Source organism: Myotis daubentonii, chromosome X (assembly GCF_963259705.1).
Source record: "Myotis daubentonii chromosome X, mMyoDau2.1, whole genome shotgun sequence".
Lineage (NCBI taxonomy): Eukaryota > Metazoa > Chordata > Mammalia > Chiroptera > Vespertilionidae > Myotis > Myotis daubentonii.
Genome location: NC_081861.1, coordinates 47,880,534 through 47,897,129, shown reverse-complemented (window position 1 = coordinate 47,897,129; position 16,596 = coordinate 47,880,534). Strand labels below are relative to the sequence as shown.

At 40.4% G+C, this 16,596-nt stretch overlaps 1 protein-coding gene across 1 annotated transcript in view; it reads right to left on the bottom strand.

The window, feature by feature from the left end:
* Positions 1–16,596, bottom strand: part of TRPC5 (transient receptor potential cation channel subfamily C member 5) — a 152,979-nt gene that overhangs the window by 58,901 nt on the left and 77,482 nt on the right. The window contains exons 3-5 of the mRNA XM_059679733.1: positions 7,572–7,908; positions 6,125–6,264; positions 605–927 (exon numbers count right to left, since the gene is read on the bottom strand). Coding sequence (XP_059535716.1) covers positions 605–927; positions 6,125–6,264; positions 7,572–7,908 — 800 coding nt within the window. The remainder of the gene's footprint in view (positions 1–604; positions 928–6,124; positions 6,265–7,571; positions 7,909–16,596) is intronic.

Here is a 16,596-nt window from a genome sequence, read left to right as displayed (position 1 = left end):
CCATAAAGTAACCTCATTCACATAAGACACATTATCACTCTTATCACTTAGGAAATTCCAAGAGTCTTTTAGGAGCTCTGTGCCAGAACGGGGGGGGGGGGAGAGAAGGGGATGAGGACCAAGTACATATTTCTTATTATAAATCACAATAGCACAGGATGCACTAAAATATTTTTGCATCCTTCCCTTTCTTTGTTCTTGGTTCAGAATAGTTAAGTTAGCTTTCATAGTCACTTATTCAGAGGAATAGTCTTGCTGTTTCATTTCCTTGGTGAGTGATGCTTTTTTGAGTGAGAAATTATTTACTCCCTCCTTATTGATTCTTTTAAAAAATGTGGGAAGCTATCAAAATAGTTTAACTCTAGATGTGTTCCTGGGAGCCCAGCTGTGTGTTTTTCTCTTCCCCATCCTCCATCACCTAAGTCTACCTCCTCTCCTAGTCCCTTGTAGTAAGTGAAGAACCTTCCTCCACTTCAGACCCTTCAGGTTAATCCATGAGTAAGCTTTGTTTGCACTGTCAGGAGACAGTGATACAGGCTTGGACTGAAAATAGAGTAAAGAAGGAGAAGGCAGAAAAAGGCATGGAGGAGAGGGGAAGTCTTACGTGGAGAAAGCATTGTTCTGTCTCTCACATCGGATCCCCTTGCAGTTGTTCGGCTCATCAATCGCTCTGGTCTCATAATAAAAGTAAAGCTGGTTCAATCCATTGGCAAAAGCCAGAAGGACCAGGCAGTAGATAAAGAGGAATTTGAGGATATCAAGCAGCATTCGCCCCAAAGAAATCTGCAGAGGCCCTAAATGGGAGTTGGCTGTGAACAGGGATATGAGACGCAACGAACTTAAAATGTTGGATATTGCAAAGAGCGCTTCTGCAATCAGAGTCGGGTGCCACATTTCCCATTCTTCCCTTGGACGAGAACCATTATACTGAAAGAAACAAGTGCACAAGATGAGAAGCACAGTGAGCATTTATAAAACTTTCCCCTCTTGCCTATCTTCTGCACACAAATAAAGCCATCAAAGTAAGCATCAAGCATTCACTAATATAACACTTTTGCCCACCCCGAATCAATACATGATGTTAATAACTCTATTCTTCCCACTCCCATCCAAATATATACCCAGTATATAGACATAGAAAAATGAATTTCAGAGCATTCATATGGAGCAACCACCTGTGACTTGTCAACATTTTCTAACTATGAGTTTGCCAGATTGTTGGGGAGTGTCACTGGAATCGAGCCACTGGTATGCCCAAGGTGGGGGGACAAATTATTCTGCTTCCTAATGAGATTTCAAATTAGACTCACCTCCTCAACCATCTCCCATCTATTTTGTTCTGAGCACCACAGACAAGTTGTTATTGAAGGACAAGGGATAGGTTCAGCCTCAATGATGTGCAGTATTTACCCTGACTTCCTTGCTGTTTGCAGTTTGGGGCTGATGGAGCATTCTGGAGGGCCATTATTCAGAATTTTATGCTAATTTTTTGCAATCTGTAATGTATTCCGTACTATTACAAATGGTATGTCAATCTTCCATGTATTGAATTTAGCACTGCCCACACAGTGGTGTATGGATGTATTTTATTGTTCCTTTGACAGCCCTACAAGTTTGAATGTCTGTCTAGTACAAATGAAGAACCAGGGGATTGAAGTAGGAAAAGAGCTAGTATTTCTAGGGTTATTATCCATTTTTCATTCCTGTCCTGGACTACTAGCTCCTAGAACATTGGGTGTCCAGCTTTGTAGAAATATGGCTTTGTTGTGAGACCTAAAGTTCAATTGGATTTTGTCACTTCAAACTACCTTTATCTCTTGTGAAAAGCGATCATGCGACAGCCCACAGTGCCCAGGGCATAGCAGCTGGCAGACATCAGCAAGCAGGTGGGCATTAGCCAGAGTAACTCCCAGCATGATGAAGGCAGCTCCAGGTCCAGGGCTCCCATGGTCAGGGCTGCCCAGGCAAAGCCACTGCTCTAATTTCATCATGGTAGCCTCACGGCCTCTCCACCATTGCTCTCACCCTCCTCGCCTTCCAGGACACCGCATGTGCATTGTAGAGCCAGATCCGGGAGGCTAGATCTGACTTAGCCTGCAAGGGGATGCGCTTCTGACACCCTAACCCCATTCTTATGAGAGCAGCCCTCCATCCCATCCACCGTTGAAGAGCAAGTTTGGCTTTCTAAAAACAAAACAACAAAAACTCCAAATTGCCTTTATCTCTCAATTTCATCATAGAATGAGGATAATATCTACTCCTACCCACTACACACGTTTGTGATTATGTACCCATATGTGAAAGTCTGTGTACTCCATAAGGGGAGATGTTATGGAAATACAAGGAATTGCTTATTACCTTCTGAAGACAGAAGTAGATTTGGCTTGGAATTCATTATGAAGCATATTGCCTTGAGCTCTCATCTAAATATCACAGTTTCTCAAGTCTAAATGTAAACAACTTCCCTGAGAAAATGTTGTATTGTGGGCCACATTATATTGTTAGCACATTTCTAAAATGTGCTTCAGTTCCAACAACTGAGGAAACTGGTGTTATTAAAATCATTTGTGTGTATCCAATATTCTTTACTGTCAGAGGAGTTTGGAGAAACCTTGCCACATTCTGCTTCTGTTTCAGATAGACTTTAGTTGGCCAACCAGTTTTGTACACTCTTAGCCAAATCTTGTATCTCTATATTTTTCTTTCCAAAAAAAATCTGCTGCATCTCTGTGGAGGGTGGGTATTGTTATGCCTATTTTTCAAGTGAGAGGCAGAGTGACTTGCTTAAGATCACACAATACAGCAAATTGATGGCAGGTCCAGGACTAAAACTCAGGTCTCTAAACATTCTAGCATTATTTCTATTAAATGTTACTTATATGATAGTTGATATTACAGCACATATGGTAGATAGGCCTTTAAAGGTTTTGAGGTATATGTAAAAGATGAAGACTCTTTGCTGATAAGAAAACAGACCTATGTTTTAAAACTAGAAATTATTTACTGGAAAATATATAGCTCATAATTTAGGGTTTTTTTCTCTCCACAGCCACAACTGTAACCACAGGGAAGTCTGCTGCCCATAGGAATTTGAAGAATATTCATAAGTGTGAAAGATGATTATTGAGGCAAATCTTGCTCTGCATATACTTTTAGAGAAGATATTATAAAATATGAGAGCAGGGAATAAATTTGGAACTCATTTAATATGGAGGTCAACAAAAATGTTGTGTTAAGCACGGTGGGGCAAAAGTAGGTTTGCAATTGTAATTACATGAAACATGGAGTTTATTTTTGTATTATTTATTAAATATTGTGTTATTTCCCACTTGAACAACTGTAAACCTACTTTTACCCCACCAGGTACTTTTGACTTTGTACTACATGGTTCCTGTAACCATTACTCAACTAATTTCTTGTAGAACTAAGAGACAGTATGTAAACAAAAGGATGTGGCTGGAGGCTAAATTTGCCCTGAAGACCATGGTTTTCTAACTCCTGATCTAACACAAATGATTTTTCAACAGTGTTCCTTGAAACCTGAGGGTTCATTGGAAACAGCTGGTGGCCACTGTGGGAGCCAATGAGGAAGCCTGGAATACCCATTCCTCAATCCAAATTCAATACTTTAAACTCTAATATATTGCAATTCTGTATAAGTTTTAATTTCAAGATGTGGTTCCAATCTTATTTTTTAGAGTCCAAATCTAAGGCTCAGAGAGGTAGAAGGATGACCTATGGTAATCCAGTTTGTGAGTATCAGAGCAAGGATTAAATTTTCTGACTCTTGAGTTAGTGATATTGGGAGGCAAGGGATTTTTCTTATATTTTTTGAGATGGAATGCACCTTAAAAATTGGCTTCCATGCCTTTCAAAGGGGACTCAGTCATAAAGAGGATGGGTGTGTGTGCCTGCAGCCAAGAACTGGCCCTTAAAGAAAGAACTACAATTCAATGGCTATCAAAGTTCAGATTTAGTCTATACATATGGAAGTAAGGTGGTGGGGGAATAAATCTAGGTGGTGCTATTCTAAAAGACTAAAGGACAATTATTATTCATTTGTGGGGCTATTTGGGGGGGGGCACCAAGGACCACCAACCTTATGTGTATTTGTTCCTTTTGGGTACTTTAGTCTGTGCCTTTTGGTTACTGTTGTTGTAAACAATGTGGGTGACTAGTTTTCACTCTAAGAAAGGATCTTCTTTAAGCCCAGCTTATCCCATGGTGCTTCTGTACTTCCTCAGTACAATAGTGATCTGAAATGTTTCAAGAAGCCTGGGAACCAGCTCTTGAGGTTTTATCTCCTAGGGGTTGACACAGCCTATGTGGTGCTCAGAATAAGTTCATCTCAGGCTGCTGTGCTCTGTGGATGAGTGGGCCAGATTGCCCATTTATAATTTCTTATTGCAAATCTAAAGTCTGCATGTGGCATGTCTTGCTTCGTAAATTTTCTCTTTTTATAGGATGATTCCGGCTTCTTGGCAAATGTTTCCTTTGAGTTAAGTGTTTTTCAATTAAGGGGCATTCACTCAGCTTAGCAGAGCTGATTTATCCTTTCACTCTAAGGTGGGGAAGTGTTTAGCTCTTTGGAAACCTTACCAGTGAAGCTGGACAGGTTATGTGATTAGCTAATATTGGGCATTATAGGTACATTTTCATATCCCCCATAGTTAATCATTTTACTGATCACTTATTCTAAACTTTTAAGCAAAACCCACCAATTTCTAGATTGATAATTATCTCTCCAGTGTATAAATATCACTTCCAAAGGAAGAAATGTATTTTTTTAGGCAAACAGTGTTACTTAGTCAGCAGAGTGCCAGAATGACATGGATTTCATCCAGGCACATTAACCAGAGATGCAAACATTTCCTCACCAGCTTTTTCTTGTATAAGGAAGTTGTAAATATGTGTTAAGTGATCACCACAAGTATAAGGCATACTCTTAGGCTTCTTAAAAAATGTTTCATGACTGCATTCCACATTCATGCGCTATATAACTAACTCCTCAAATCTTAAAATTTATGCAATATGCATATTATGGGTATAAAAATAAAGCAAGTTGTTGGAGATTTGGGGGACAGCCATATTCCCATTCTAAAACTTAATGTGGAATTTAGTACCAAAAAGCATGAATAACTAGATTATATTGGAGCCTTAATTGTCAGCCTTTCTTCATACTGGAGAAGTTCAATTCAGGGTAGAGGAGGATGGCCATTCTATTATCTAATGAGCATCACCTTTGAACTCAAAGCCTGTGACTACCTAATGTGAAGGCCTGTATATGAAACGTTGTTTTTTTTTTTTTCAGGATAATTCAGGTTGTATAGTGTGGAGGAACAGTATCAAGGTGGTTTGTGTGTGTATACATGTCATCTGAATTGATATTGGGACATAGATTAGATGATACCAAAAAAGCTGGATTTATAACAGCTTGAATAACCATCCTGGTGGTGGAAGTGATGAAGGAGGCAGAGACAATTAAAGGTCTATGTCTCATGCAGTGAAGATTCTAGTGTTCTGCTATCTGTTACATGAAGAATAGTTGATGAAGTGTTAATATTTAGCTTTGAGAAGAGAGAACTTAGCAGGTTAGGGAGCGATCACTTCATAGTGGGAGCAGTATTATGGAGAAGGAACAGCCTTGTCCTGTTTGATGCCACAGGGAAAAAACATTACTAATGAATATGTCACAGGAAGAAAATTTTAGAAAAAATAAAGTTAGTACTTTTTAATGAGGTGACAAGGGTTGAGAGAAGCTTTTGGAGATAGTGAATTCAGTGAAGTTTCTTATCTCTGTCCTATACAAGTATTGGTGGGCCATCTTCTCGGAAAGGATATTTTAGACAACATTTAAGCACTTATTGAATGGATGGGTGGCTGAAAGCTATTTTACTTTCAGAGTTTAAGAAGCTATGAATTTTTTTGCAAATTGCTCCATTCTCCACTTTCTTTGCTTAGGCGACACTGCTTACAAACTATTAAAATAATGTTTATATGGTACTTTCCCACATGGATGGGATCGTCATCGGCACTTTGCCCTTAAACTCTTTATGTCCCCAGTGCTAAAGCTTAATGTAACCAAAATTATTGTTTAAGAAAAAAGGCAGACATTCCAAATTACCTTGACATAGGCCACAATCTTCAAGGAAATAGTTGCCAGGTAGAGCGAGTTCATTGCAAAATCCATCAGGTTCCACCAGTCGTGGATGTATTCAGTAAATCCACCATCCCACATTTCCTTAATCTCCCCCCAAATGAAACCTGAAGAATGGAAGCGAAAGGTTCATTTCTTTACAGGGCAGAATAGTCATCCTAGTCATCATAGTAGGATTCCCTCATATAACAAAACATGAAATAAGTGAATCAATTGGGGTCAGTGGAGTGAAGTCCCTAGAGATAGTAATAATTTACTTCTTTTTCTTTTCTTTCTCATCTCCCAGTACTGAACTTACTAAACCCGATAGGCTTTACCTGGATATGCACATATGTTATACTTTTCTGGCTACTACTCACTTTTAGCATTTTTATTATAGTTACTGGGATGCTGTTATAATTTTGGGTTCCAGATTCTACCCTCTTTCCATTTTAGAGTGGGAGTAGTTTCACCAATAAATTAATTAGGTCAATATTTTCCCATAATCCTTAGTTTCCAATGTGTGCTAGTGGGAAAAATTCTTAATGAGTTTTGAGGTAAGCAAGCTGACCATGGACCAAAATACTTGATATTGGTGTTAAAGCCAAGCAGTGGGGCCCCAAATAATTTAGAATCCTCTTTTCTCCTTTCTCTTCTCATTGTGTGATGGCTTCATGGAATTCTGCCTGATAGTACTGATGCTTTGGAATGTGCAACACAGTAAAGTATATGGCTGTAGTCTAAGGCAGTGGTTCTCAGCCTTTAAAGTGCATGCAAATCACCTGGGGATGATGTTAAAATGCATATCTGATTCTAAAGATCCAGGGTGGGACTTGATATTCTGTATGTCTAACAAACGCCCAGGAACACAGTTTGAGTAGCAAAGACTTAGAGGATGGCAGTGTATTAAAGGGTCCAGTGCAATCTAATTATGCCTGGAGGATACTGGTAATACTGCTTCTACCATGAGTTGTGTGAATTTCCCAGGTTTTCCCCCTGATTGTGAAATCAGTATCCAAATAGGATGTCTACTCTGAATATGTACTGGGATTGTGTGGAATAGCCAGGAGAAATAAGTAGATCCAAGTGCTACCTCTCCTAGTTATGGGAAAGAGGGCATGCCCTCCCTAACTTACCTGAGGCTGGTTCTGAACTGATACTTGGCTTTCCTTCTAAACAAACTGACAGACACCTTACTTGTCCTTGATGGTATTAGGTTAACAGAAACAAGCCCTGAGTACACTGCCAATCTCACTGTAAAACAAGTAATACTGAATGACCAGGGATGGGGAAGAAGGAACTACATTTCTGAGGCTCCCAACAAAGGACGACTCCACTACACAGATGGAAGGTTCAGAGCTAGTCCAACTGCCTATACCAGTAGTTTTTTTAGACAGGACCAGCAGCCAGTCTGGCTTTATCTCCTCTGACTCACCAAGAACCCAAGGCAATATCATCCATTCCACGACAGTTGGGGGAGGCCCCTGTACATGAAGGTCTGTTCTGACGATGTGCTGAGAAGCCAGGAGAAGCATGAAGAGGAAGGTCAGATATGATGCTGTGTGGCAGATAAACTTGATAAAGGGTTTCTTGATGAATAGACCAAGGTTGCTCCTGGGTGAGATCAGATAAGCTATAGACAGCATGGGAAACAGGAACCCAATGGTCATGCAGGTCAGAAGCTTGACTACCCAGTGTTTCCGCCGCCATCCAGGGAAGCCATCATACCACAGAGTGGCAAGCAACTGTTGGCAATTGGGCTGAGCAACAAACTGGGAAAAAGAAGAGAACAATTTAGGCATCAGAGATGACAAGGAGGAAGTCTACATTCTTACCTTTCCTAGTTTACAGCCAGTTGCATGACCAATCCCCCAAAGAGGCCTGATTTACAGGTTCCCATGAATGGATCTAACCCCAGAGATAGCTTTACATGTCAAGTTATGAGACAAGATCTTTCTTTGGATTATTTGTTTCATGTATTAAACAAAATCACTCTGTTTGGTTTGTGCGTTGACTTGCCCCTTTATTCCACCTCTCATCATGTTAGAGAAATGGTTCCTAAAACCTGGCTCTGCATTAGAATTTTAAAAATCCACATTCCCAGGTGGTACCACAGGCTGACTAAATGAGCCTCTCTGGGTGGTAGAGCCTGGGAAGCTGTTTTACGAAGATCTCCTGAGAGTTTACATGTCCCTTAGCAGAGAATTGGGTACTTTTCATTTCAAATTGATTTACATTTTACTCATTCCCCTAGCCTATGTAAAGTCATCAACAATTGTGCACTTTGGGCAAACATAAACTGGCAGGGAATCAGCTCATGCCTGTGGCTATGGTTTGGAATGTAAATAAATCCCCTTTTTTATTTTGTCTTTTTCCTCCTTTGGTTCTGAGAACCTGGTGGTTGGCTAGCAATGAATCTGGTTGCTACTTTGCCATTTACTTAACACCCTCCCTAATCTAGACATGCAAATGAGGAAGATATATTTTGGAGCCAATATTATAACATGTATACAACTCAGCTGAAATTTTACTTAAAATCAATCTACAAAGTGTCAGTGATTAATAGTTAAGGAATCATCAGCATTGCAAGGCACCCTCCAACTGCTCTTTTTCTGGTAAGGAACTCAATAAGGAACTCAACCGTCAATCATGATTTTAAATACTTGACTACTACAGCTATCCATGGGAAAGGTTAAACAGAGCTGCACTATATATATATTACTTACCCAACTTTACTGTTAATATATTTATGAAGGTCATTTGCTTCTCCACCAAAGTCATTCTTCTCTTTCTTGAACACACTGCTGGACTACACCACCCAGTCTCCCTTGCAATGAGGTATGGCCACATGACTAAGTCCTTGATAATGGAATGTTCAGAGAAATGATGAGTGGCACTTCCAGACCTGCCTGTAAAGGTCTACCATGTGTGTTTCTCCATGTTCTTTCCCTTTTATGGCTGACTGGGATGTGGTAACTCAGGATGATTTAGGGAATTCTGCCAGCCTGTGCCCCGCAATGACCATGTGGAGGAGTACTATCTTGCTCACCAATAATACCTATCTTGGAATGGTACATGACTGTGTTTGAGCCATCACATATTTAGCCTACCCTAAAGCAGTTTACTATTACAAAACTTCCAAAAATAAGCTGTAAAATCTTTTAATGATGGGATATCAATTTCTCCAAAGATCCCCATTATGTCTTTACATCTCCTTATTACACATTCACACACAAAAAGACAAAATCATCTGGTCTTTTCTACTCTTCTTGGCATTGCAGCCTATGCCTAAGGCTGGGATGAAAAAAGTACCAGAAAAAATTAAAGAAAAGTAGAAGGGTAAAACAATATATTTGGATGTAATGAAGAAAAAGCACTGTGAGCACACAGTCTAGTGACAGAAACAGATGTATAAAAAGACAGTTATAAAACAGTATAGTAAGGGCACTAAAATGGATATGAACAAAGCAAAATGAGAGCATAAAGGAGAGGAAAATCTGGACTGCTCAGAAAAAGCTTCTTGGAGGAGGTAGTACCTGAATAGAGCATTAAAGAATGCATAGAAGTTGGCTAGGTGTAGGGAAGGAGAAAGAAAAATAGTAAACAGACAAAGAAAAGGGGATAAAGTCATAGAGGTGAAAAAGACCATGGCTTGTGCAGGGAAGTAAAGCAGTCTGGGATGCATGCAGTTGAAAATGACAAGACAAGAGGCCTAAGAGGTATGTAGGGGTTACAGAAGATCACAATGATAGTCTTAGGCCATTATAAATTGTGTGTGTGTGTGTGTGTGTGTGTGTGTGTGTGTGTGTGTGTGTGTGTGTAAAGCAATATAGTAGAGTAGTTAAGACTACAGACTCTGGAGCTAGATTGCAGTGGTTCTTTCTGTTCTTCAATGTCCTCATGTGAAGAATGGAGATAATAGCATCTATCATATATAGTTGCTGTGAGGATTAAGTTATGTTACTACGTATGAAGCACTTAGAACTATACTTAGCACTAGTAAGGGTTTATTAAATCTTGGAAGAGCTAATACTGTTAAGATGGCAATACTCCCCAAACTGTTCTACAAGTTCAATGCAATCCATATAAAAACCCCAGGTATTTTATTGCATAAATTGACAAGGTGATCAGAAAATTCATATGGAAATACAATGAAGGCAGAATATCTAAGTCAATTCTGAAAAAGAAGCACAAATTTGGAGGACTCATGCTTCCTGATTTGTCAAAATGATGCATTTGTGTGTGGGTTAGTGTAAATAGAGTTCTTTTCCAATTTCCTCCTTAGGGGGCTTAAAAGAAACAACAAAGGATGAGCAGTTATAGGAGCTTCTTAAAAGCCAGAAGACTGGGTGTTGCTCAAGAACTGAGAGCATGTGTTAGTCTTTATTATTTTCCCAATATTTTGCTAAATGCCTGACACAAGGTAAACACTGAATAAATATTTGTTGAATGAGTGATTGAATAAATAAATTTGTGCTGGATGAATCTTGGAAGAACTCTCTCTTTCCAAAGCCTTCTTTCCTTAGTGTATGTAGTGGGTAAAGTCTGGTAGGTAACTCAAATCTTTTAGGAGTTGCAACTAGGAACTATTCTTAACATAGCCAGATTAACTAACATATAGTGTGCCAGGCACTGTACCAGATTTTCACATATATCATCTCACAGCAACCCCAAAGGTAGATATTAGTATTATACCCATTTTGCAGATGATGGGACTGAGCCCAAGCTTTCATTCTTGGTAAGTGGTGAAGCCAGGACTGGATCCCTAGCTTGGCTGACCATAGACCAAGCTCTTATACACTGAATGCTGGCAATCCATGGATGGTATGATCTGGAGCCTGCAGAAAGCTGATATTCTCAGTATCTTCCCCATTGACCTTACTGCAGTGATTGAAATGCCCATATCACTTATTATTTTGGGTTAAGGCATTATGTTTTTAGGAAGTAGTGATATATTGAACTACCCTTATGAGTTTAAAGTGAGTATATAATATCATCCAGTTATCTAGCTATAAGAGATCTGCCTACCAGCAAAGCACAGAAGCTATGGGGTTCTCCTGAGTCTAGGCTCCCGAGTAGCAGCTGGAAAGGCAGGGGTAGTGATGCATAGCTAGGACCATGTGGGGAAACCTTAAAGATCTTAGCTGTTGGGTTTAGCCCCAGGCCTGATCTTTATGGAACCCATGTTTTCAATCTATCTAAATCTTTTCTTCATAAACCTCCTAGGATCCTCACTGCAGTATTTCCCTCTGCAATGCTTCATTTCTTTAATGTTCTCAGGCAAGGGCTAAAACTTATTATTATTTCTCTACTGCTGCATAGAACTTTTGGAAAAGCCATGGATCTTTTTCCTTTGACATAAATCTGAGTTTTAAATGGAGTGGCTCAATAGCTCTTTACCCCTCCAAAGGATAATTCTTTAAAAAATATCTTTATTGGAGAAACCAAGATGGCGACGTAGGTTAACGCAGGAGATCGCTGCCTCGAACAACCACTTCAGAGATATAACTAAAGGACAGAACGGACATCATCCAAAACCACAGGAAGGCTGGCTGAGTGGAAATTCTACAAATAGGAGGAAAGAGAATATCATACCCAGACTCAGAGGAGGCGCAGTGCTGAAGTGAAATACTCAGGTGCGGAGTGCGAGCACGGAGTGGGCTGGTGGCGGTGGGCGCGGTTGTTGTTTTCAATCGGGAGGGAGTTTCAGACTCTGAGCTCCAGATCCGGGCGAGTCTCTGGGGAGCAAGACTCAAACGGGAGAAGCGGGACTGTCTGGCTTTGGTCGGAACTCGAAGGCAGCTTTCTCTCCGAGGTTTGCAGCCATTGCTGGGACTCTGAGAGGCAGAGCCCCTGGGGAAGGAACTGAGAGCAGCCATAACTGCTCGCTCTGGCCCTCCCTGTAGATCCCTGGGGACCCGCCCCGCCCAAGCCCTGCGCAGAACCATTTGCCGGATAGCCTCAGGCAAAGGCTAGATTAGCACCGCCTTAGAGATCCAGCACAGAAGCCCTCCCACTGCAGACCCAGCGGACTCTCATAGCCAGTTAGCCTGGAGGTCAACTCACCCCCGGTATTGCCGACATCAATCAAGGCTTAAAGGCAACAAGACTGCACACAAAGACCACTAGGGGGTGTACCAAGAAAGCATAAAAAATGCGGAGACAAAGAAACAGGACAAAACTGTCAATGGAGGATATTGAGTTCAGAACCACACTTTTAAGGTCTCTTAAGAACTGTCTAGAAGCTGCCGATAAACTTAGTAAGGCCCTCGAAAAGACTGGTGAGACCGCCGATAAATGTTGTGAGATCCTCAAGAAATCTAATGAGACCCTTGATGTTATATTGGGGAACCAACTAGAAATTAAGCATACACGGACTGAAATAACGAATATTATACAGACTCCCGACAGCAGACCAAAGGAGCGCAAGAATCAAGTCAATGATTTGAAATGCGAGGAAGCAAAAAACACCCAACCGGAAAAGCAAAATGAAAAAAGAATCCAAAAATGCGAGAATAGTGTAAGGAGCCTCTGGGACAGCTTCAAGCGTACCAACATCAGAATTATAGGGGTGCCAGAAGATGAGAGAGACCAAGATATTGAAAACCTATTTGAAGAAATAATGACAGAAAACTTCCCCCACCTGGTGAAAGAAATGGACTTACAGGTCCAAGAAGCACGGAGAACCCCAAACAAAAGGAATCCAAAGAGGACCACACCAAGACACATCATAATTAAAATGCCAAGAGCAAAAGACAAAGAGAGAATCTTAAAAGCAGCAAGAGAAAGAAACCCAGTTACCTACAAGGGAATACCCATACGACTGTCAGCTGATTTCTCAACAGAAACTTTGCAGGCCAGAAGGGAATGGCAAGAAATATTCAAAGTGATGAATACCAAGAACCTACAACCACGATTACTTTATCCAGCAAAGCTATCATTCAGAATTGAAGGTCAGATAAAGAGCTTCACAGATAAGGAAAAGCTAAAGGAGTTCATCACCACCAAACCAGGATTATATGAAATGCTGAAAGGTATCCTTTAAGAAGAGGAAGAGGAAGAAAAAGGTAAAGATACAAATTATGAACAACAAATATGCATCTATCAACAAGTGAATCTAAGAATCAAGTGAATAAATAATCTGATGAACAGAATGAACTGGTGATTATAATAGAATCAGGAACATAGAAAGGGAATGGACTGACTATTCTTGGGGGGGAAAGGGGTGTGGTAGATTCGGGAAGAGACTGGACAAAAATCGTGCACCTATGGATGAGGACAGTGGGTGGGGAGTGAGGGCGGAAGGTGGGGCGGGAACTGAGAGGAGGGGAGTTATGGGGGGGAAAAAAGAGGAACAAATGTAATAATCTGAACAATAAAGATTAAAAAAAATAAAATAAAAAAAAATATTGTTGAAAGTATTACATATGTCCCCTTTTTCCTCCATTGACCTCTCCCAACCTGCCCCCATCTCCCACCCCAGGCCTTCTCCACCCTATTGTCGGGGTTCCTGGGTTATGCATATATACACAAAGGATAATTCTTGATAGGAATAATGTCAAGTTCTATTGGAAAGAGCCCACTCCTCCCCCAGACAACTAGCAAAACTGCTTTGATTTAATCATTCAGTGAAGAGAATTATCTCCCCAGCTCTTCACCAGTCTATTGTATGCAACTTTTGTTCCTACATCTGTCGCTTGGACCTGATTCACATGCTGAACCCAAAGCAGACAGAATTTGACTTGCTCGTTGCCAAAGGAGTGGAAGATCAACATGATTCAATTGAGATGTTTCAACAAGTATTTCTGTACGTCTGCTCTGTGCCCAGTTCTGTGTGGCACATGGAAAGAAGTTTACAAGAGAGACTGACAGTTATTTTGGCTTGCAGGAACTCATTGAGAGACCAGCCAAACCCACATAAAATGAGTAACAGGACAATGTTAGTGTTCAGACACCTCACAAGCAGTACAGATTGTAAAAGTGTCAGGTTTCCAGATGGTTGGCTCTCACAGACTGATGAAGGCCACTCCCCTCCAAGTAAAAATATTTTGTCAGTAAGGACATAAAAAAGACATGCTCCTTGTACCTCCTGTTAAAGATCAGAATACATTTTAGTCATGCGAACTGGGTCCACTTAACATTAGGAAAAGCTCATTACTTTGATATGAGGCACCCTAATCTAGGAACTCAGGGCATTCAGAGATGGGACAAATCAGCAGGCACTATAGTCAGCAGGAAAAGCTGCAGAGAATCATTAAATAAGTGAACCTCACTTCCTCTGGAAGCCTTTCCTGATGGCCTCAGCTAGAGGAGATCCCTCCTGCCTGAGCCCAGACCACTTTGCTTCTTCTTTGTGGTACCTTTTAGAGCCTGTCTTGTGTTACACTAACTTGCATGTAGAATCCATGACTTGGCCTTCTTACAACAGTAAGCTTCTGAAAGGGAAGAACAATTTTGTATGTTGTATGCCATTTTATCCCTCAAAGGGCTTTGTGGGAATTACCTGTATTTGTTAAAGTGAGAAATTTCTCCTGTCTGCATCTCTGCTAAAAACTTTATATATGAATGTTCAACTTCCCAGGGGCATTTCAAACACATAACTCAAATAGATCTCTTTCCCCAGAAAAGCCCCCAAGACACACACACACACACACACACACACACACACACGCACACGTGCATGCGCGCAGGATTTTTTTTCACCTTGCATTTTGTGTGTCTTCAAAGTGTATCTCTAGTACTAGTCATAATAGTCACAGATTAAATGTACATAGAACTTCTTATGTTTTGGGTATTTTAAAAAGCACTTTATATGTGTTAACAAACCCAGAAGGTTGGTGCTATATTTATACCCATTGTACAGATGAGAAAACTGAAGCTCAGAAAGGGTAAATTGTAATAATAACAATAATTATCATTTGAGTGCCTACTCTGTGCTCATTTCAGAGTAGTGAGGTAGGGATAGACTTCCCTGGTTATTGAGTCCCCATTCTCTGAGGAAGCAATGGATAATTAAGGAAAGTCCACTGGAAGGAGCAGAGGGTCTGGAGTTTGGAGATAGTCCCTTGAGAAGTAAGCCAGGCTGTGAGGCAGAAAAAAAAGCCAGTAGCAGTGAGCTTCCAATGGCTCCATTCAGAACAGACAATGGTCAGAGGAGAAAAATATTTAACTCCCACAATCTGTCCTATTTTCTGCCATGGTAGCTGTCAGCAAGAAAAAAATTAGATTAGGAAAATACATGTCAGTCCCACATTTGGTCACGTAACTGTTTTTTAGATGATTTAAAATTGTTCAGTGTGTACAAAAGTGCAATACGTGAGACTGGAAATAAGATCACCTTGACATGGTTAGCATTCAGAGGTTTGTAAAGCAGTACAGGCCTGTTGTTCTGGAAAGTAATTAGCAATGGCCTATCTTTGTGTTTCCAAAAAGAGATTAGCTGATTTCAAGCTGGGGAATTTACAGCTGTAATCACTTGGTTCATTTGGAGAAAAAGAACACCTGAAATATGAGAATGAATCATGCCCCCACCTCAGGAGAAAAGGTGAGGATCTTGAAGAATAACTGAGTTCCAGGCTATGGCAGGATCTGAAATGAGGGCCTTTTTTTTTTGGTAATTTGAAAGGTTTACTGATCTTCCCAGACCCTCCTTATGCTCTCTCAGTGAATGGCTGCACGTTGGGATAGGCACAAATTTCATTTCATCACATGTCAGGTTTTTTAAAAGATAAGCTGGGTTGTATATGTGTTGTGTGTATTTAAAAAGCCAGCCAGCAGAAATGACTTGAGATAGAACCGGTTTTGTTGGTTTGTTTTGTAGTTGCCAATCAAGCAGGGCTCTAATGAGGAGAAAAAACTCAAAAAGGAAATCTGTGGCAACGCAATATTCCCTGAAGAGGCAGAAATGTTCAAAACACCTTTCTTCTCTCACCAATGCAGTGATCTTGCTGAGCCATACTTTCATGAAGTGATTCGGCTTTTTTACCACTACAGCAGAAAGTTGAGATGCAGAATAGGTTTAGGCAAGTAGTTTAGGCCTAGATTATACTTTTACATGTAGGCTTTGTCTAATGCAATTTGATACTTATCCACTCAGATCATTAATCCATGGGGATTTATTTTTTTTTTTATTTTTTTTTTATTGCTTAAAGTATTACAAAGGATATTACATATGTATCCATTTTATCCCCCCGCCCTAGACAGTCCCCTAGCCTCCCCTATCACCCAGTGTCTTATGTCCATTGGTTATGCTTATATGCATGCATACAAGTCCTTTAGTTGATCTCTTACCCCCCGGGATTTATTTTTTAAAAGGAGATGCTTGCTTACCCAGGGATGACTGAGACATTTTGTACTCAGCTGGCTGCTGTTTCAATTAGCTAGCAGACTTGGTTCCGGAGATGGGATAATCAATCTCAATGCCAACCCAGGTGCAAACTCACAATATAAGTCAAGTGGCA